The sequence below is a fragment of the Danio rerio genome, chromosome 20 (genome assembly GCF_052040795.2).
Source record: "Danio rerio strain M-AB ecotype USA chromosome 20, GRCz13ab, whole genome shotgun sequence".
NCBI lineage: Eukaryota > Metazoa > Chordata > Actinopteri > Cypriniformes > Danionidae > Danio > Danio rerio.
Genome location: NC_141040.1, coordinates 14,811,474 through 14,832,844, shown reverse-complemented (window position 1 = coordinate 14,832,844; position 21,371 = coordinate 14,811,474). Strand labels below are relative to the sequence as shown.

The window sequence follows — 21,371 nt, the reverse complement described above, 5'->3', positions numbered from 1 at the left end:
CTGAAAAAGGTTTAGATGCTGGAAATTCTACAGAACATGGATTATTATTATTATTATTATTATTATTATTTTAAGGAAGAGCAGTATCTTTTCAGATGAATGCATATGACGAAGCAAAAAAAAAGTTATAGATCATACAGGTAACTGCAGCATTGAAGAGATAAAATTGGTCATTATTTACTCATCATTTTACATAGTTTTTTTTTTGTTATGTTAAACAAAAAAGAAGATATTTTGAAAACGGTTGAAAACTTGAAACCATTCCATATTTTTTTTTTTTTTTTTGTTTTCTACTAGAAATCAATGGTTGGGATTTTAAGCTTTCTTCTGAATATCTTCTTTTGGGTTCAATAGAATTAAAAACTCATAAAGCTTTGGAACCATTTGAGGGTGAGTAAATAATGAGTTGATTTAATTTTTGGGAGAAGTATCCCTTAAAGAACCAAAGATTTACAAACATTTTCAAGGGGTATTTAAATAATTTTTGCATTTTTTTTCTTTTTGTCTTGTGATTTTTTTGCAAACATATTTTATGTAAAATATCTTACTCTGCAAAGTACTAAATAAAAAAAAAAAAACATTTTGTGTGATCTCTCATTAAATTATTTACATTTTCACCAATTCTTCAATCAGTTCACACACAAAAACAATATATATATATATATATATATATATTTTTTTTATAGAGTTTTTCCCCTCTACTAATCTGTACAGGGTGTTTCCACTAGTTTTGCATTTGGCTACGGTCAGTGTCACTTCTGGTAACATGAGACGATACCTGTATTCTACCGAAGTTGTAAAAGCACACTGATATAGTACATTTGTTGTGTTTGGCCAAACACCTAAAGTGCTCCATAATCATGTGAGGGGTCTCTCCACACCACCACCAGTGTGCAGCATCCACTTGGACAACCAGTGGGCACCGCTCACCACACACCAGCTATTGGTGGAAAGACAGTGATGCAGCCAAATCGAGAGGGTGCTCGGTACACCAACCCCACCCCTAACCCTACCCCCAGTGACATCACTCGTAGAAGAAGTGCAAAAAAGGTGGAGCTCAAGCTTAAGCTCCCCCTCTCTGGAGCTCACCTCTCCTCAAATGGCTCTGCAGCGAGCACCACTTGGCCAAATCGGTGTATGGTGATGATTATCAGGCCATTATGAGTAAGGGTTGATGGGGGAATTTGGCCAGGATACTAGGGTTACACCTCTACAATTTATGAAAAGTGCTATGGGATTTTAATGATCATAGAAAATCAGGACCTTGGTTTAACTTGGTTTTAATCGGGAAGTTGGTGAGGTAAGTGTTTGCAAACAATTTATATAGGCTGAATTTAAACTAACTTTACTATATTTAATGCCTCATATATAATCCAATGCCTCAGGAATGACACATCAATACATGTCATTGTATAAAAGTCCCTGAACAGTCTCAAGAGTATGGATTTCAAGTTGGACACGGCTGTAGAAGTTCCTTAACCAGCAGGACCAGTATCTGCTGCTTTGCAAAGAGGAACAGGCTGACCTCAAAAGTCCAACAATCCATTTTTGTGAAAAAGACCAAAATAATAAAATCCAAATATTAAAACAAATAATCACTTCAGCCAGTGTTTAAGTAAGATAAATAGCATTTAAAGGAGCTTTACTGGATTTCCTTATCTGACTTTGTTCTTTTGAAGCAAAAACACTTTGAGTTGTTTTATTACATGGTAATTTAAAGTGTAACCCGGAGTTAATCTTGGTTAATGAATGTTACAGTTGTATTGCAGCAAGCTTTTGTATTATTTTATATCAGTTTAGAGTGTGATTGTTATGTTATAAACTCTATGCAAATATATTTGGGAAAAGTCTCTTCATCGATTGGCTTTAATTGTTACTGCCATGCCTCCAATACTGAAAGGATGTTTCTGATTGGAGCGCAGGGAGGGTGAAGGAGAGATGGGGGAATAACTTTGACAGCACTGTCACTTTAGACTTTACCTCATAGACTTTACATAAAAAAGGTAGTTAGAGTGTAATCAGATAATCACTTCGAAAGTGTGTTTGCCCTTTTTTTGTTCTTAGTTTAAATATTATTAGTGAGTTTTGTTTATTTTGATACATTGATAACATAATGTTTATGTTATAAGTGCACAGACTCTGTTGGCAATGTTGATGTTCAAACAAAAGTCTGTTAATTCAGTTTGATAGAGGCCAAAGGCTGGTTTATACTTCTGCTTCGAGTGATCAGCATGACCCACTGGGCATGCCTAGGTGGAGCGTAGTGGTGCATTTATACTTCTGCAGGCTGTTTGTGTTGCTCTACAAAAACTCTTCCGAAACACTAGCTGGCAGTATGTTTTTTTTTATTCCTCTGTTTCGAGTTTCTTTGCAAGTTTAAAAAAATAATAAATTATGAACGCTACAACTCGTTCATTCAGAGGCGGACCGGCAGCAATGCAACATTAATCATAAGGTGAACACAAAACAAAACTTTCCATCTGGGGCTCCTTCACAGGACTCAACACCTGTAAACACTCGCTCCAACAAGTTCAGGTGGCTCTCAGTCCCGCCCACATCGGGATCGTCATCACTACCAACCAGACCAATTACAGAGCATGTGCTACGCATTGTTGCGACATGTAGTTACATTTTGCTATGCATTGTTGTGACGTGTAGTTACATTTTTTGAGAGGTGTGCATCAGCGTCAGGCTATATTCGAGGCTATATGTCAAACTGCTTGTTAACGCAAAAATTTAAGTGACTTTAAACGTGGCATGGTTGTTGGTGCTAGACGGGCTGGCCTGAGTATTTCAGAAACTGCTGATCTACTAGGATTTTCAAGCACATCAATCCCTAGGGTTAACAAAGAATGGTCCAAAAAAGAGAAAATATTCAGTAAGCGGCAGTTCTGTGGGCGCAAATGCCTTGTTGATGCCAAAGGTCAGACGAGAATGGCCCGACTGGTTCCACCTGATACCTTTAGAAAACACAACAGTAACTCAAAAAACCCCTCGCTACAATCGAGGTATGCAGAAGAGCATTTCTGAACGCACAACTCTTCCAACGTTGAAGCAATGCTATAGCAGCAGAAAACCACTTCTGTCAGCTAAAAAGAGGAAACCGAATCTACAATTCACACAGGCTCACCAAAACTGGACAATAGAAGATTGGAAAAGCATTGCCTGGTCTGATGAGTCTTACTTTGCTGCAACATTCGGATGGTACTGATTTTGAACTTGAATTTGACATCAACAACATGAAAGCATGGATCCTTCCTGCCTTTTATCAACAGTTCAGGCTGCTGGTAGTGTAACGGTGTGGCGATGTTTTCTTGACACATTTTGGGCTTATTAGAACCAACTGAGCACCGTGTCAACTCCACAGCCCACTCGAGTATTGTTGCTGACCATGTCCATCCCTTTATGACCACAGTGTACCCATCCTCCGATGGCTACTTTCAGTAGGATAATGCTCCATGTCATAAAGCGTGAATCGTCTCAGACTGGTTTCTTGAACATGAAAACAAGTTTACTGTATTCAAATGACCTCCACAGTCACCAGATCTCAATCCAATGCTATCATGTTAAAATCTCTGATGATTATTTCCAGCACCTTGTTGAATCTATGATGGATTAAGGCGGTTCTGAAGGCAAAAGGAGACCAACCTGGTACTATGTGTACCTAATAAAGAGGCCAGTGAGTGTATATAAATATTTTGATGTGTATATTTACATTTATGTACATAAAATGCTGTTAATAAATGAGAATTTTAAGAAAACACTTTCATGTAAAGGACCTGTTTTTAAATAAAAAACAAACAAACAAACAAACAAAACATTTTCCCACAGTAAAGAAGTCTTTATTAATGTTCTCAATTACAAACAGGGAAAAGTCTTTCCAAAGCAAATTAGGATAATTGCATAGTCAGAATAAATTAACTAGAGACTCTTGAGTTTCTTACAAAAGAAACCATATGTATCAATATCTTTTTTTGTATTAATACGTATTTACTGTATGTACAATGGTGCATAATTCTAAATGAAACTTATTGTGTCCTAATCGTAATTAAGTACCTATTAGGATTCAGACATATATTTTCAATAAAGAAAACCATATTGACAGAGTAGCCCACTATTATGACGTAAACAGCAGACGCAAACGTAGACTTTTGAACACCTACCACTTGATATATTTCTCAATGCTGCAGCCAGGTACGTTTCAAATGCTCGAGTTGCTCCTAAAGGCTGCAAATTATTGTGTCATTAAAATCATTTTCAAGCAAACTTTAGCCCTTTAGCCTCGGTGAAGTGAAGGCACTTGAGCAGGCGCATTTTGCTGATGGTATCCGGCGTTGTGGGCGTCGCGGCGCAGCAGCGCGTCTCAAACAGGAACTGGAGCCGCTTTTTTTCAGTCGGTCTGTCTGTCATTCGGCAGAGCGCACAAAGGTGAGCGCACCGTCAGCCATATTATCGCCGCCGGACTCCGCGCTCACTTCCTCGGAAGGGAGGGGAATTTTTCGGCCGAAGCTGTGCTGAACTGACTTGCCGGCTCTGGTAAGATACTCCCCGATCGATTATCGCTTGGGTCAAAGACCGCAAAACAGTTTGCGCGTCTACGGTTCAGGCGGTCGTCTTTGTGCTGACGCCGCCCAGTTCACGGAGAAATCTCTACCAACAGGTGCAGCTCTGATTAACGCAGTGGGATAGCATGTACCTTGCCACGAGACAGGCCCTTTTACAAACACAGAGACGCTATCAGACGCGGGATAGAGCTTTGTCTATTTTGAGGATGAACAGCGTGGTCGTGCACGCTACCATGTGGACAGCATTGTCAATGTAAATTTGTGTTTTAGCCTATGATATAGGCTTGTGAATCGAGAAGCTCGTGGGTCGTTATGCTAAATTCGGCTCCGTGACAGTGAAACGAGTGTTTCTCTGTCGGGGCACCGAAAACCGCAGTGTGTTTCCTGCACTTTTCGACAGGGACGTAACGGCGTCATAAGTCAATCGTCAGCAAAACAGTTTAGTATGAATCCCGAACGAATGACTCTTATGAGCCAGTTATTGGATCCAAAACATCAATACAGTTCAGTTCTCAAGTAAACGATTCTTATGAATCGGATCTTTTTTAGTGAATCGAAATAATTTTAACCGGTTCTTTTTATTAAGTCGTTACCACTCATCTGTCTATTATGGCTAATTATTGATCTCTTTTCTCGTAGTAGTATCATTGCTTTTGTTGTATATACCTAATCAAGCATGAGAATCGGAGCCAATCGTTCAAGCTGGTCAGTTTGTGCACCCATTAGATATAATAATAATAATATTTTTTATAATAATCATAATACTATAGTTTTGTTGTTATTGTAATTACAGTATTAGTTAGTAGTTTTGTATTATAGTTATCTTATTGATCATGAATCGTTACGTAAAGCGCGAGTTGTGGAGTGAATCTCGAACAAACGACTCTTACGAACCGGATCTTTCAGTGCATCAAAGCACGCACGAATCAGTAGGAGGTGTTTCAATTTCTGTCATTTCATTTGCTGTAGGACTCGAAATCAAACAAAACTTATAGAACTGTGCTATAATGTTAAATTAACTCAAATGACAACTCAAGTGACTGACAAGTGATGAGGTTAAACTCAAAACGTAAACATCTAATTATAGAAGTATTATGTATTTATTTAGTAAAATATGCTAATGTCGATACTTCAGTTACCTTAAATCATTTTTTTTCTTTCATATTGAGTAATATAGTTGAGCAAACTTTATTTGTTCTCATGACCAAAAACTCGCCTCATGTAACGTTACCATTATTGATTACCTTGTCTATGATCAGCTCCCGCTATGTATATTACTATTAATTATAATAACCGAATATTTGACATTCCCCGTGCAGGCTCGATCTTTGGGGAACAGAGACTGGAGCAAATATTTGCAGAATGGGGTGGGGACTTTAAATTCAAAGGCGGTGTTACCTCTGTTTGGGTGAGGCATTGACAATCTCGAGTTCCAGCTTTTTTTTAATCGTGATTCATGCGGCTGTTCATGGAGTGCGTCAGGGTTTATTCTCGCCGATCTTTAAATGACAGGCAGGCTGCTCTTGAGTCATTCTTAGTTTCTCCTCTTTCTGTTTCACAGGGAGGATCCGTGGAGAGAAAAACTGACTTTATTCTGACGCTTTGACGAGAGGAATCGGCATCTACATCAAAATCAAAATGCCTAAACCAGTAAGTATTAATTTTTATTGAGAGTATGTTTATTATTAAACCGTAAAGACGGACCAGTCTGGATGTTTGCCTTGTTTTCAACTTCTGGTTAGTGTTTTAAAGTTTTCTGAAGGATTTGTTGTCTGATTGGAGACATGTTTTGGTTTATTAATGTTGACTTCAATTCTGTGGAAGCAGTGAAACCATCTGGGAAGTTCTAATGGCTTTGGAATTGTTATAATGGAAGTTGTTGGTTGTAATGTCAGTCCTGTTGGTCTCTGATATTTTTTGCCTTCTGTTGGTAGCATGTTAAAATCAATAAATCTTAATGAAATATGTCCCCAAACACACAAGTAACTATTAATATATACTGTTTTAATGATTACAATGTGGTGGTTTGTAATGATATCATTGTTATATGTTGTATGTGGGATTGGGAACAAGGTTAAAAGTTTTTTTTTTTTAATCAGGCTTTATTTTGATGTAATTAATGTTTGGTCAAACTTTATTCATTTAACAGTTAGTTCCTAAAAATATTTGTGTAAATATTGGACACATCTGGATTTTTTTTTCTTTCTCTGATTGGCATCACATTGACCATTTCAAAGATGGCAGACACATCAAGGCCATAACAAACATTTTTTTGTTATATCCAGATGTTAAACACCACAAATAAAATCCTCTGTGATTGTTTCTGTTGTTTTAAAGCAGGTTTATTTGTTTAAAGAACAAATATCTGGTTGTTATGTCAAACTTCGTCTAATCTAATAGTTACAGTTTCCAGAAACATGTCTAACATTGTCAGTTTTGCGTTTGTCTAGTAGTTTTGCTCGCAAGTTACTTCTTGGAGACACAAAAATGCTAGTTTCAAAGTCATTTATTAGGCTTTGGCTTCATTTTTAATTGCTTTTAGCCACGTTTAACAAATCTGTAATACTAAGAATGTGTGACTTATGTATAGGTCTGGGTCGATAAATTATGTTGAATAGAATCGTGATAAAATTTATGTCAATAACAATGATAAGCTCTGGACTTTTTTTTTTTTTACTCTATATTGATCTAAGAGCCAACCACACCGCAGAAATGGGAATCTAGAAGTAAGTTGAAATTAGAGATGTACTGAATTTTCGGCCACAAAATGTTATGCCATTTAATGGACCCTCTCATTTTTGTGGCTTCAGTCAATAGCCCCTTTCACACATACAGACCTTTCCGGAAAATTGCCGGCAATTTTCCGGAAAGGTCTGTATGTGTGAACAGGTCCTTTTTGAAAATACCGGTAAATTCGTTCTGGCTATTTCCCGGAAAGAGAAGTTGTAACATTACCGGCAATTTGCCGTAATGCTGCGCTGTGTGAATGCATAAGGAAGATTCCCGTAATAAGCGCGTGCACGTCTAGAACGTGCTGACGTGAGACGTCTGCTTTAGCCAATCACAACAGTCAGACGCATTTACGTCCGCGCGGTTTGTGAGGATAAAAGCCTTTGAATATTTTTCCAGACACATTTAGCTGCTAGAAGTCAGTCAGATCACGTTTATATGTTCTTCTTAATGCCAACTGTGTAAATAATCATCGATGAGATGCTTATGATAAGCCGTTGTTTGTTTACCTTCAAGCTTTGCGTGCGCCTATGAGCGCCTGCACACGCACATATTATGAACATCTCGACATGCTAAAGTGGTCCTGCGAAAGTTTTTCACAATATTGATCATCCACAGAGTTTGTAATGTAGTCAAATGTTTACAAATACAAGCACAGCCGTTTAAAGCTCATTTGTGGTTAATGATGTCAGAATTTACCGGTATTTTGGAATAGATGTGTGAATGCTCTTTTCCGGAAAATTTCCGTAACGTCCTCGCCTGTGTGAACAGCGCTTTTTTGAATATACTGGTAAAGTCGTTCCGGAAATTTTCCAGAAATTTACCGGTATCACTGTGTGAAAGGGGCTATTGTCCTTTTAAATCTGTAAGCATTAACAACTGATATTGAAATCTATATCATTATTGTTCAATATCAGGGTATCCACGGGGTCTTAAAATGTTTCATCTCAAAAGCTGAGTTTTAGGCCTCAAAATCTTAAAGCTACTGAAATATTGTGTTGCCAGTCTTAAATACTTTTTAACAGGTCAACAACTTTTCTTTGTTCATGTATAGCTGCCCAATCTGGCCATCAACCAACAATCCATCTTAATAAAACTTTTATTCATTAATTTTCTTTTCGGCTATGTCCCTGTATTAATCTTGGGTCCTCTGGATAATCTCTGGATAAAATTTATGATATTACTATATTTTATATTATATATATAATTATATTTATTGTAATGTTTTAATTACTTTCCTTACAGTAACTTTTGTTTAACATTCTCCATTTATTTACTGCTGAGGATACAGACCTATATTTTTTATTCAATAAATCTTTGTTATTGTATTATCAAATGTATTAAATTATAATCATTTTTGATAGGGCAAGTGAAAATCTTTTCCAACCGGGATATTCGAAAAAATCTTAGCATTTAGCCCTGTATTAAGCTTACATTTAATTCATAATGCTAATAAACCTACAGAAACTCTGAATATAAAAAAAAAATTATTAAGATTGTTTTTTTGCCATATCGCCCAGCCCTACTTATGCGGTAATGTATTTATTTGAGTATTTGGAGTACTGAATACTATCTGTGTTTGCTGTTTTTAAAAAAACCCAGATGCAGACTGAATCATGTGTTGTCATTTTGTTTGAGATGGTAATGTTTATGAGGAAGAGTATACGGAGGAAATGACATGTTGTTTTCCTCTGGGCTTCACATTCATCATTGGCACTTTTTGTGTTCAATACAGTGACTTGTTCTTGGTGCCATGGTCAGTTTAGCTGAAAGTGGATGATTTGGGTTCAGAGAGTATATTTTCAGCATCTGCTATTTGATATAGTAATTGAGTATCTAAATTTTGGGTTAATATAGCCAGGTTTCTTTGATTTTGATGCCACTAAGAGTAGTAAGTGATTCTTGTGTGCACATTTGAGTCTTAATGTTTTTTACTCCAGCTTTTATGTTTCAGGTCAGGTGTGTCTATAATCAGCACTTTCAACAGCCGAGGGTGTTTCCTCTTCAATCTTTATCAATTATTTAGTTGAACAAATAATAACTAGACAATGCTTGTTACGCCCTTTGGTGATGTAGCACAAAAAAGCTCATTGTGCTGTAATCAATTCTCATGCATGGTCCGGCTTTAGCTCCAACCAGCTCAACCAAATGCTAACACACAAACATCCAAGATGGAACTTTAGAAAGGTTTGGAGGAAAATTCAGGACAAGCAGAAACATTACTGCATTTTTGTTTCATGCTTATAGAAGGCAAGATTTCATTATATATTTTTATATATATATATATATATATATATATATATATATATATATATATATATATATATATATATATATATATATATATATATATATATATATATATAGTTTGGCTGTAATTAAAAACATTATCTACACATTTTAATTCTGCCATGCACTGTAATGTGAATCTTATTAGGTCTCTTAAGAAATTATTATTTTGCAAAAAGGTTGCTAGTTTGAGCCCTGGCTGGGTCAGTTGGCATTTTTGTGTGAAGTTTGCATATTCTCTTCATGTTTGCATGGGTTTCTTACAGGTGCTCCGGTTTTCCCAACAAGTCAAAATACATGTGCTTGGTGAATTAAGTTAGCTAAATGTGTGAATGTCCTGGTCCTCCAGGTTGGGGGTTGAGCGTTGGGCTAACAACCTATCTTGTAAAAATTAGATGTTACGAAACACCAGCATGGTGTGGCTCAATATCAACTTCAATATAAAACGGCCATGGGAGTAACTATGCATGTACATGTTTGTCCCATTTGCGTTTGAGATTTAAGCTGCCACAATATGTCAAACATGAAATATTGTCATCTTTATATTAATGTGTTTTGGGTTAAACTAAGGCTAGACATATGCCCTAGACATATCATAAGAATTGCCATGATGATTGCACAAATGCTAATGTCCTTGTGAATCCCCAAATTACAAGCTAAACTCTGCACCAAAAAGGTTTCTGGTGGTCTAGATTGGAAATGCAATATGCACAATATAGCAGCATTTTTTATGACACTATAACAATAATGAATATTTTTACAGTACTGTGACTGTTAGGGTAGGGGTAGACCTTTAAAAAAATACTTTTTATTCGGTAATTTAATAGATAACGTAAATAATACTCAGTACAACTACTGTGTTTACGTTACTGTGACTTGGGGTGGGGCTAGATGTAGATAAAGTACAATTAATGGGAAATTTAATAAATAATAGACTGTAAAACCCAACAGTCAGCTTTATCAAATTAAATGAGTGTAGTTAACGCAAAATTAACTGAAAGGTAATTTTACTCATTTGGAAAGAGTTTTGAACTCGGTGTTGAAGGTAATGAGTTACATTAATGTAAATACCTCATTACTTCAACTTAAATGGGTAAGTTAACACTACTCATTTAGATTAGTTTTTTTTTAACTCTGATGGTTGGTAGAATTTGTTTTCCTTAAATGGTTTAAGTTACCATAACTTATTTTGTTTTACAGTAGAACGCAGTAGTACACAGAAAATAAGAACAGCACTTAAATGTAGTAAAAATTAAACCGAAAGCATGCACTTCATTTAAATAATCGTATCACATTTTAGAGTTATGATTGCGACAAGCGTTTAATGTTTTTCTCTCATAGTGAACTCATGTTCTGCATGAGAATAAATGTTTAACAGTGTCAATAGGCAACTCTAACCTATATAATGCAAGAGGGAATCTGAAACTGACAAATGTCTGAATTTACCAGTAGAAAAATCTAATAATGGTCTAATAATGTTGTCAATGACAGATTGCAAGCATGTGTTTCAAACATAATAATTTAACTTATACACATAGTTGAATAGATTTATGAATGGTTGTATTCTGATGTCATCACAATACTGTGCATTAATGACCAGGACAAATTTAAAGTCTGTTAAAGTCCACCAATTAGTCTATTCAAAATTGAGCATTTTAACCAACATTATAGATTTTACACATAATATTATTACTGTTGTTTTACCATATGTTTAAGAAATAACAATAATAATATCCTGCTCATAATAACTTTTATTTTACAACTACAGAATCGTGAGAAAATTGTTATTTTAAGCAAAATAATTGTGATACTCATTTTAGCCAGAATCGTGCAGTTCTAGTTTACAGTACTCATTAAGATTAGTTTAACTTAAATGGTTTTTTGCAATCGGTTTTCTCAAATGGTTTGATTTACCTTAACTTTTTTGGTTTTAGAGCGTATAAATAATTCTCATTAACTTTTTGGCTGCAACCATATCTGATCTAGCAACAACTGTTTTGGGTTCATAGAATTGCGAACTCATAAATGCATTATGGAAGCATCTTCATTCGAAAGTATGTCTTTTTGAGAAACACTTGCCACCTGACTAGGGCTTTTAGATTTTCTTATTTAGCATTATGCTAACCGATGGATCAGTTGTTGACTAGTCAACAGTTTCAGATCTGGGTGTGTAGTAGTTCTACAGTTCTGTCTGTCATGTTTCATAAACAAACATATTGTATTTTAGACAGTCATTCTCAGAATTTTAACTGCCTTCTAGCGTAGTTAATTTGGTCTGATGACGTCTGTTGCCCGATGACGCTAATTAGAACCTGAGCTCAGTTACTATGCTGGTTTTCGCTGCCAAAATAAAAAAAGTTTATCGGCTAACTAAAACCCTTTTTTTTTTTTTGAGAGCAATGCAGAGAAATGGTTAGACACTATTAAAATGCAGCCTGATGCAGGAGGTGGACCACTGAGAGGATGTTTCTGAAAGAGACGCTTTGTTTTGCTGGGTAAATTGACACCCCCCCCCAATCCATCTCCCCCTCTGTGGAGAGCTGGATGCCAGTCTTTAAGCTCAACTCTTCTTCACCAATAGTTTTCAGATGCACATCAGGGTTTAACAGTGTTTTAGTAGAGGTCTATTGTATAACGCTTTTTTATGTTAATTAGTTGTAATTATATATTTTATAGATTTATAAACACCAACAAAAATTATCAGTGTGATTGTTTGCTTGCCTAATGTTTTCAGGAATGGTCCCTGTAGTCCTCTATATACGTTAGTACAGGAAGTTCTTTCCATATATTATTGCTTGTGCTGTTAATTGCCCAGAATGCTCACTAGATCCAAACCACCATGTTAAAGTCAATATATATAGTGCTCAGCATATATAAATACACACCTCACAAATCTATCTTTAAGGTTCATATTTTTAATAGGAAACTATACAATATAATATTTGTTCATATACATTAAGTATTTAGTCAGTACTAAAGCCAAATCTGGAGCCTATCTGACAAAATAACCCAAGATAATGGTCCAAAAACTTGTATACCCAAATGTATATGTTATAGAAAAATTTTAAATACAATTCTTTTATTAAAAAAACAAAAAACAAACAAAAAAAAGTCAAAAAAAAAAAAAAAACATTGAAATTTGTAGGATGGGAATTTTTATTTTTGCAATATTCTGCTTGAAACTTTCAATTTCTCAATATTTTTGGTCACATAAATATTATTTTCATAAATATATCTTTTTAATAAATCTGTTGTTTAAATGCATCAAAATACATCGCCTATATTCACAGAGAAATGGATAAAAATATTAATTTTCAAAATGCGGTGTACTCCATTATGCTGAGCACTGCATCACAATCACATACACGTAAATATTAGAGTAAGGCTGTATATTTTTGTATATCAGTAGTTTATTTCTGTTTTATTTCATTTAGGGTTGATAGCAGTGGTTATAGTTCAATTTAGAATAAATAATAAAATATCCGATATTCAAATCAGTATTTAAAAAAAAAATGCTACAACACATTTTATATGGTTTTAGGTAAAAGAAAGCATCAGTACAACTTCTGAATGTTTTACTGTTGTTGACATTTTAAAAATAAAAATGAATATCACCATTTTTGCTCCATTAGTTTTATCAATCCCAAAACATCAGGAAACAATCAGGAAAACAAAAACACTTGATTTGATTGCTGCATTTGCTTTTTTTAACGTGGCTTGATTACTTCATCTCCTATTTCAAATTCTATTCTAAAATCATTACAGATCTTTGGGTGAGAAAACCAGCATGTTCACTGTGCTTGGTTTCAAAGAATGTGTTGTGTTGCCTGATGTGCTGACGTGTTTCAGAGGTTGTGGTTATGGAACATGGATACATTTGAGTGAAATCACTAATTTATTGTGATATGTATATTGTAATATGCGCATTTGTGATATTTCAATGTATTGCAAAGCCTTAGTTATAAATGTACACATTTCTGTTTAAAATCTACAAAAGCAGTTTGCATGACTCGTGTTTTACATTATGTTTTAACTCGACATTCTAAATCACAGGTGTCAAACTCCGTTCCAAAAGGGCCGCAGCTCTGCACAGTTTAGTTCCAACCCTAATTAAACACACCTGGGGCCTGTTTCAGAAAGGAGGTTAAGTGAAAACTCAGAGTATTTTAACCCTGAAATGAGAGAAACTCTGGGTTTTCCGTTTCAAAATGGCAGGTTTGTTAAACTCGAGAAAGCAGGGTAAGTCAAGCCTGTTTCTGAAAGAAAGGTAACTTTAACTCAGAGTCAGTTACCGTGGTAACTTACTCTGTGAATCTAACCTGGTCCGAAGCAGGTTTTATTCTTTAAACTCTGAGTTTCTGTCAGTCTCCTCCCCTTTTTTTAAAGATGAAGCGTATTTCTCGCCTTAGCCTTACGTTTCCACACACCTATTTTAGAGCTCATTTTGGAGATACCCATAAAAACGATTGATGGAAACGTCATGATTCACATAACTTTTGAAAATACGCATAATAAAACATGTGCATAACTGAGTAGGTTAAACTTTTATTTGATAAGATGCACATAAACTACGAAGTGCACATAACAAATTACAGTATGTACATTAAAAAAAGGTTTGTTAGAGATGATGATGAAAATGTGTGTAAATGGACAAACCAGCAGACTGAGCACACTGCAGAACATCTTAAATGTTGTTTAAGTCATTCTAAAAGGCCTTAACTGTTTCAGTATTAGTATATATTATTAATTACCTCCGAGCGTCTGGAGCGCGTCAAGATCTCCGCGTCTGGCTTCAAACGCCCCCACGTGTTCATTGTGTTTCAATTGTCTTCTGAGGCGCAAGTACATTAATTAAATAAAAATATTAATTAAAATTTGGCGCAAGTTAATCAGGAAGTGACGATTGTGTTCTCTTCGACTCTTTGGACAAAAATGCTGCTTTATAATGCACAAATATGTAATAGCCTATATTTTGATGGAAACACAGCTATTGCCTACATTTTTGTCACACACAGAACAAAGTCACGGCTTGTCCTTTATTCATAAATAATTAGCTTAACTTTCGACATGCACTGTTACTAGATTAATGGGATTATTATTCTGTCTAAAATAATTTTATTACTGCTTACCTTCTTAATGTTATATCAATCTCTATCACTTGATCAATAAAAAGGCAGACACATAACAAGTGCACTGTTAAATCTATTAAAACTGATAAAAATGTATAAAAGTTTTGGAAAAAAAGTATAAACGTCACACATTACATTACTTATTTTATTATACTTAAATGTTTAAATACTTAAAATTAAAAATTACGCATTAACTTGAGCAGCTGTTTTCCCACGCTAACTGTCTCTGTTTCACTGATGGTTGCTTCTTTTTAAATATATACACTCATATTTGCTATAACTTTGCATGAGCAGATCAAGTTCAGCCGGAGAAAGAAATGCTGATCTCTTTTATAAGATGTTGCCATAGTCACTCGTAATATCTGCGCTCTATTGATAATGCCTTTTTATAGTCACAGTGTGTGCGCTTAACTCTGAGTTGGTCTACTCAAAGTTGATTAACCCAGCTCAGATCAGCTATTCTGAAACCGAAAACTCTGAGTTTTTAATCTCTCGGTAAATCAACTCAGGCTCCGTTTACACTAGTGCGTTTTAGTTTTAAAACGGCGTTGTAGGATGAAAACGATCCGCGTCCACACTCGCGTTTTACCCAGCGTTTCTGAACAGCTCTCCGTCCACACCAAAACGCTGAAAACGCACATCACGTGACCACACACACACTCTCGGGCAAGCGCTCCAGCATTTCTACCCAGATGAGAGCTCTGCTTGTCGGACTGCTCATCACGCATCTCCCGCTGGATCTAATCTCACTATATTTGCTAAACGTGATATTTCATTCATGTTGTTGTCTTTATCTAACGACATAGGCCAATTCCCTAACTTTGGTCATTGGAATCTATTAAGTTACTTGTTCACGGGTAACATGTTTTGGTTAAGCGCAAAGATAAGTTAATGATTAATCCAGGTACATTGACTGATCGCTTGCCTTTATTTCCTATAAACTTATTGTATGTTATACTTTTATAATTATCGATTATTAAAACTGATATTCAGCAAGAGAGGGTGCGTTTCGTATTTTCACTGAAATTGAAAGGAGGCAGTTGTTATAGGCTCCGTTTTGTTATAAATATCCACACAGTGAAGATGACGCTCATGCAGCACGGCGCCTCAACATTTCTGCTGTCTGTTAAGTTGCTAATATTAAAAAGAAAATAGGCAGTTCCTTAAATCATGTTTACGTTTTATTGTTGAGAAAGGGAAACAACGTAGCCAAGGTGATGTGAATGAAGTTATAAAGTACACTGTTCCCTTTGAAGATTTACCCGTGTCCTCGGTATGTTTTCCATATCAAACTGAGAAGGGGGAGACTGCAGCCTTGATCAAACTTGCGAAGTCTTAACTTACAAGAAGAGGATGCGAGACTGAACTGTGTGTGGGCTACTTAATATTGAGGAAAAGCCCCAATCAGATAGGCGAACGTTTGCAGCCCCGCCTCTGTTTTCGGATGTCTCCGTCTTTCCCCATCCACACTGAGACGGAGCAGCAGCGTTTTAGAATGAAAACGGCCTCTCCAGCGTTTTCAAAAAGCTCCGTTTTCGGCGCTCGAGAACTCCGGCGTAGTGTGGACAGATGGCGTAACCATAGCAAAACTTATGCGTTTTCAAACTAAAACGCACTAGTGTAAACGGGGCCTCAGAGTTCAAGTTTAAACTCAGAGTTGTTTGAACCTCCTTACTGAAACAGGCCCCTGATCAAACTAATTGAGTCCTTCTGGCTTGTTTGAAACCTACAGGTAAGTTTGTTGGAGCAGGGTTAGAACTAAACTGTGCAGGGCTTCGGCCCTCCAGGAATTGAGTTTGACACCCCTGCTCTAAATGAATCAGTTGTCACCTACATTCATTATAATGGTGTGGAGTGAAATGACAAGCACATTCTTCAAGGTTTCCTTTTGTTCAGTGAAATAAAGACAGCCACACAGTGACAACCTTTAAATGGACATTAGTAATTATTATTATTTATAGTATTATTATTTACATTATTATTATTTACAGTAATTTAAATGATTTGCCTTAATCTTAAAAAAAAAAACAATAATATGATTAAGGTGTTTACATAAGCTGCTTTTTGAAAATTCATTTCATGGTCCTATTTCACATGTTGTCCATAATTCGATTAATGTCATTGTGTCACCACGCTTTCTACATTTCCTCCAGAGTTTCATGTTGTTTCAGGTGTTTAACACAAAGCTGAGTCTGAGAGTTTTATTTATTTGACAGTTCATTTAACATTTCTTGTTTGTAAAGGGTAAATACAAATAAAAAGTGAAAAATTTTTTGTAATGTTTTTTTATAAAAAATAAAAAAGTAAGAGCCTGGAGGCATTATAGATTTAGCAGATTCAGTTTGCAGACAGGTACATACATCATGTGTGCACTCTTGGCAGTTTTTTTCCTGGCTTTTTCATATTGTCCATATTGATATCGGAATTATATCGTATCACCGAAATTAAGAAATATTTTGCTATATAAATTTTTGCCATATTCTCCAGCCCCAGTGCAGGTGTTGTAGTGTTGTCCCATTTTTTTAGGAGTACAATTTAAAGGCCTTCCCCTTCACACTCTGTTTCAAGGACCAAGTAAGGGGTAGGGTAAAAAATAGAATTGGGATTGGGCCATAATAACACTGTTATATTCATGATTTTTGAAGTCATACAGCTCCGGATAACTCGAAACCATGACCACTATTCTGTATCTTTAAAAGTCTTTATAGTCTCTTTGATAGCACAAACATTGCTGTCACCCCGCCTCTGCTTTTACTTGATTGGTCAGTGAAAAATACTTTATTTTTTTTTTTTAACTGCAGAAACACTGAGCAATGGCTAAATGCTCATGACCATTAGAAAACCATTTAAAAAAGGCGCTTCTTTGCAAAAAGTGTCTTCGGTGTGATCAAGGCCTTCCACTGCTGCTTATAACTAAACAATTGGACACAAAACATTGATCTGAGCTGTTGCAGAAAGAAAAACAACACTAAACTGCTTTTGCCTGTGTTAGATGAATGTATTCACTAATAGTCAAGATTATTTGTAGTACCCAGGTGAATCTGTTAATTTAATCGTTTGTTATCTGAGAATGTCGTGATTGACCAATCAAAATCAAGTATTTAATAGACTATTGTTATTAACAAAGTAATAATATTTCATAGCAGAGCATTGGGTTTGAAACATTTAAAATGTTGGAAATTCTTTTGAAACAGATAGTACATCTTTTTGTTCTGCTCTGACATTTTTGACACTTCTCAGATCAGGAAAATGACTTGAATCACTAAATCTCACGTGTACTTGATCCTGCTTTGAGTCATCTAAAAAAACTATTCTTTTTAAACTCTTGTTGTAATCTCATCTTGTATTATGCTGTCTTCTGTCCCAGGATGAGAACTAACTTTTAATACTTTCCTCTAGATACGAGTATCACAAATGATTCCTTGTTTTCTCTTTCTGTGAGTGTCGTCTGTTCATTGTGAGGAAACGCCTCTGTTTCATGTTTCTCGGGAAATGTCTTAAAATGGCTCTTTGTTGTCATATAAATTTGTGCAAATCTGATTGTAAAGCAGCTTTGGCCTTCTTTTTATTGACCTTAGGCCTGGCAAACATTAACTGTAGAATAGATTGACATTTCCTTTTTTCTAATAGTGGCCGAGGCGTATTGTTTAGTGCAGCCACTTCTGGTTTTCCAGTTTCTTTCAAGACACATCTGTTTCTAGAGCCACAGTCAGAGGTCAGACGCCTGCTATACAGTGTTCAGTTGTCAAGATTGTGTCTTGTGCCCAAAAATAGGTCTGCACGATTAAATGAATGCCATTTTTTACTGATTTTGTTAGTAAAGCCAGTTCTAGGGAAGCACCAGCACATGCTGTCAGATGGAGCAGCATTTACTTCACAGAATTGTAGTTCACCGATAATCTTTGTACAATTGTGTTTAATTGTGTACAATTGGTTAATAATGACATTGAGATAATCGATTTGTAAATTGTCCAGCCCTAACCACATATAATAACATGTTTTGTCTCCAATCTTGCTTCCTAGATTTATTCCCAGGTTTGAAATAAATGTTTTTTTTTTATTTTTAAGTGATTCACTAGTCATGTTGTTGTTAGTCCTGATGAATAAATAGAAACGGTTGAAACAGAAATAATGCAATGCTATAGGGATTTCCTGAGTTTCTTTCTCATGGGTGTTTGGAGATTCCTCAGGTGAGCGCCCTCTAGGTTTCATAAGGAGATTTATGACTGATCCCGACAACCGTGCTTCAATCACAGCTTAATTGCATTCGAGATTTAATTTTGTTTAATTGCTAAGCCCTAGTCATCATGCTCAGGATGTTTTCATTTTTGCAGAATTGCCTTCTTTACTATTAAATCAAAATTGTAAAAAAATTGGACATTGTAGCTTTCTTATAACACATGGACACTGCCTCTCTTTTTGACAACACATATGTTCCCAGTAGATTCTAATGGAATTTTCCTTTTTTTTTTTTTCCTTCAGGTAAATGTTCGCGTCACTACAATGGACGCTGAGCTGGAGTTTGCCGTTCAGCCCAGCACAACTGGCAAGCAGCTGTTTGATCAGGTCTGTAAACTAAACAGCTTTGTATTAATAATTAATAACCATTGGGTTTGGCCTTGTGAATTAATACAAAAAGATGATGTGCAGTTGTTTCAAGCTGGTAGCTTAAAAACAGACTGCACAAAAGTATAATTGATAGTGAATGCAAAGATTTCATGCTCATGCAAAGTTATCTGGTCTGCATTAACGGAAATGATTGTCTCCTTAAAATTCATTATGTCTCAACTTTTTTTTTTATTAATTCCAGGGCAGCCATACTATCTTCACCTATAATAATGGTAATTTGGGTCCCAACACATGCTGTAAAGTCATTGACCAATCCAACAGACTGGACTGTCTGACTTTCTGATATAACCAATCATTTTAGACACTGTAGGAAAAGAGCTGATGCTGAATATGTTTCATGGGGAAATTAGTGTTTGGTTTAGTTTTTCTCTCACATAATTAGGGCACTTGAAGGTTTTATGAAATTTCCTTTTGTTTATATCTATTCTTATGTTGAAAACACACTACGGTATTCATCAATAGCTTAAAAACCTATTCCCAACAAATAGTATTTGCTGGAGGCTGCCATTTATTTTAAGGTGTCCATGTTGCACTGTATATGCATATTTAAGTACTGAGTTTTATTATTTAACTACATTTTCGTACTTTGTGGTTAGAGTTGGGACAATGGTTAGGTTTAGGGTTAGTTGCAAGTTTTTATGTGTAACTTGTTATTGGAATATGTAACAATGACAAAAAACTGCACAATATATATTGTTTCAGCATCGATTGCAAAAAAGTGCAATGTTGAAAGCCTGGATTATAGGTGACCAGGATCTATAGAATTGTATTTAATTTTATTAATTACCGTATTTATGCAAAAAAAAAAAAATAATAATAATAAAAAAAGAATTTTTGTCTGGATTGTAGCTCACATTGTATGTCTACATTTAAAGTGAAAATAAGATTATTTTGCTTACCCCATTGGCAAATATTTTGCTTAAGAAAAAACTCTTCATTCTGAAGGTGAAAACAAAACAATATTTTCACTTGCTCTAATATATATATATATATATATATATATTTTTTTTTTTTCAAATATGTGGACTAGAAGCGAGACAAAGCAAAGTAATAAAGCCTTTTAGTAATAAAAATAGTTATTCAGTTTCTGTGCCTGGATATTGATAGACCTCCCAGAAACTATCTAACAGTGCTATTCAAACTATCTTATAGAACTGTATTCATATCGCAATATTTATAGCAGAAAAATAAAATCTTAATTTTTCAGAATATAAGACTTTTCCACTGTCGTGCAGCCCTAAAACAATTGCAATTGATGGAATAACGGAATCTCTGACTTTAGTATGAACTGTGCATGTGAAACAATCTAGAATTAATCCTATTTTGTAAAAAAAAATGGTTGATGATTATATTTGTCTTCAGTGGCACACCTTTTATCTGCAGTGATCAAAAAAAATTTTGTGTGTTCTTTATGTAATTGAGTCTCAAGTCTTTTGTTTGTTTGTTTGTTTGTTTGTTTGTTTGTTTTTTCATTGGCCATAAGCCCCAGTGAAGTTGTATTGCAAAGTCCTTTTCTGACAACAAAGATTACTGTTCTAAAAACAATTTCACAGGTAGTGTTTCAGTGAATGTCATATGTTCTGTGCCATTGAGGATTTTTCAGGATTCTAAGAGTTCAGTTAAAATTTCTGGTATCATTTTCACAGCAAAATGCAAAGAATACCAAACAAAGCAAAGAGTGCCAACAAAACTCGAGAAAAACATTCACAAAATTAGTCATTTTAGGCCACAAATATGATCAAAATACTGAAGGGACTGATTCAAATACAATTCAGTTGCCTAAACTATCCCCCCCCCCTCCAAACAAATAGTCTTTAGTCAATCAAAAAGTGATTGCGTTGATTTAGTTTTTACAAGCTCTGTTTGAGTAACAGACAAAGTGTACCGGATATCGACAATCCATCAGCTTAATCCCTCAGTGACAGCATCTCATTCTCGTCCTATAATTCCTTGATCTTAAACAAATGAATTTCCCTCAGCTGAAACCGAGAGGAAAACGCCAGCAAACAGTTATTCAGAATGTCAAGGA

The 21,371-nt window shown here is 35.4% G+C and overlaps 2 protein-coding genes across 5 annotated transcripts in view; both read left to right on the top strand.

Annotated features, from left to right (window-relative positions):
- Window positions 1–21,371, top strand: part of LOC137488715 (uncharacterized) — a 731,364-nt gene that overhangs the window by 305,050 nt on the left and 404,943 nt on the right. The window lies entirely within an intron of this gene.
- ezrb (ezrin b) overlaps window positions 4,154–21,371 on the top strand; it is a 58,660-nt gene continuing 41,442 nt past the window's right edge. Inside the window, exons 1-3 of one of the 4 annotated variants that reach the window (XM_087297303.1) lie at window positions 4,154–4,194; window positions 6,127–6,215; window positions 19,196–19,279. In XM_087297303.1, the coding sequence (XP_087153429.1) occupies window positions 6,204–6,215; window positions 19,196–19,279 (96 nt within the window). In that variant the 5' untranslated portion in view covers window positions 4,154–4,194; window positions 6,127–6,203. Of the gene's footprint in view, window positions 4,195–4,392; window positions 4,819–6,010; window positions 6,039–6,126; window positions 6,216–19,195; window positions 19,280–21,371 lie in introns of those variants that run through there. The other 3 variants (XM_087297305.1, NM_001030285.2, XM_087297304.1) reach the window with 3 other exon arrangements.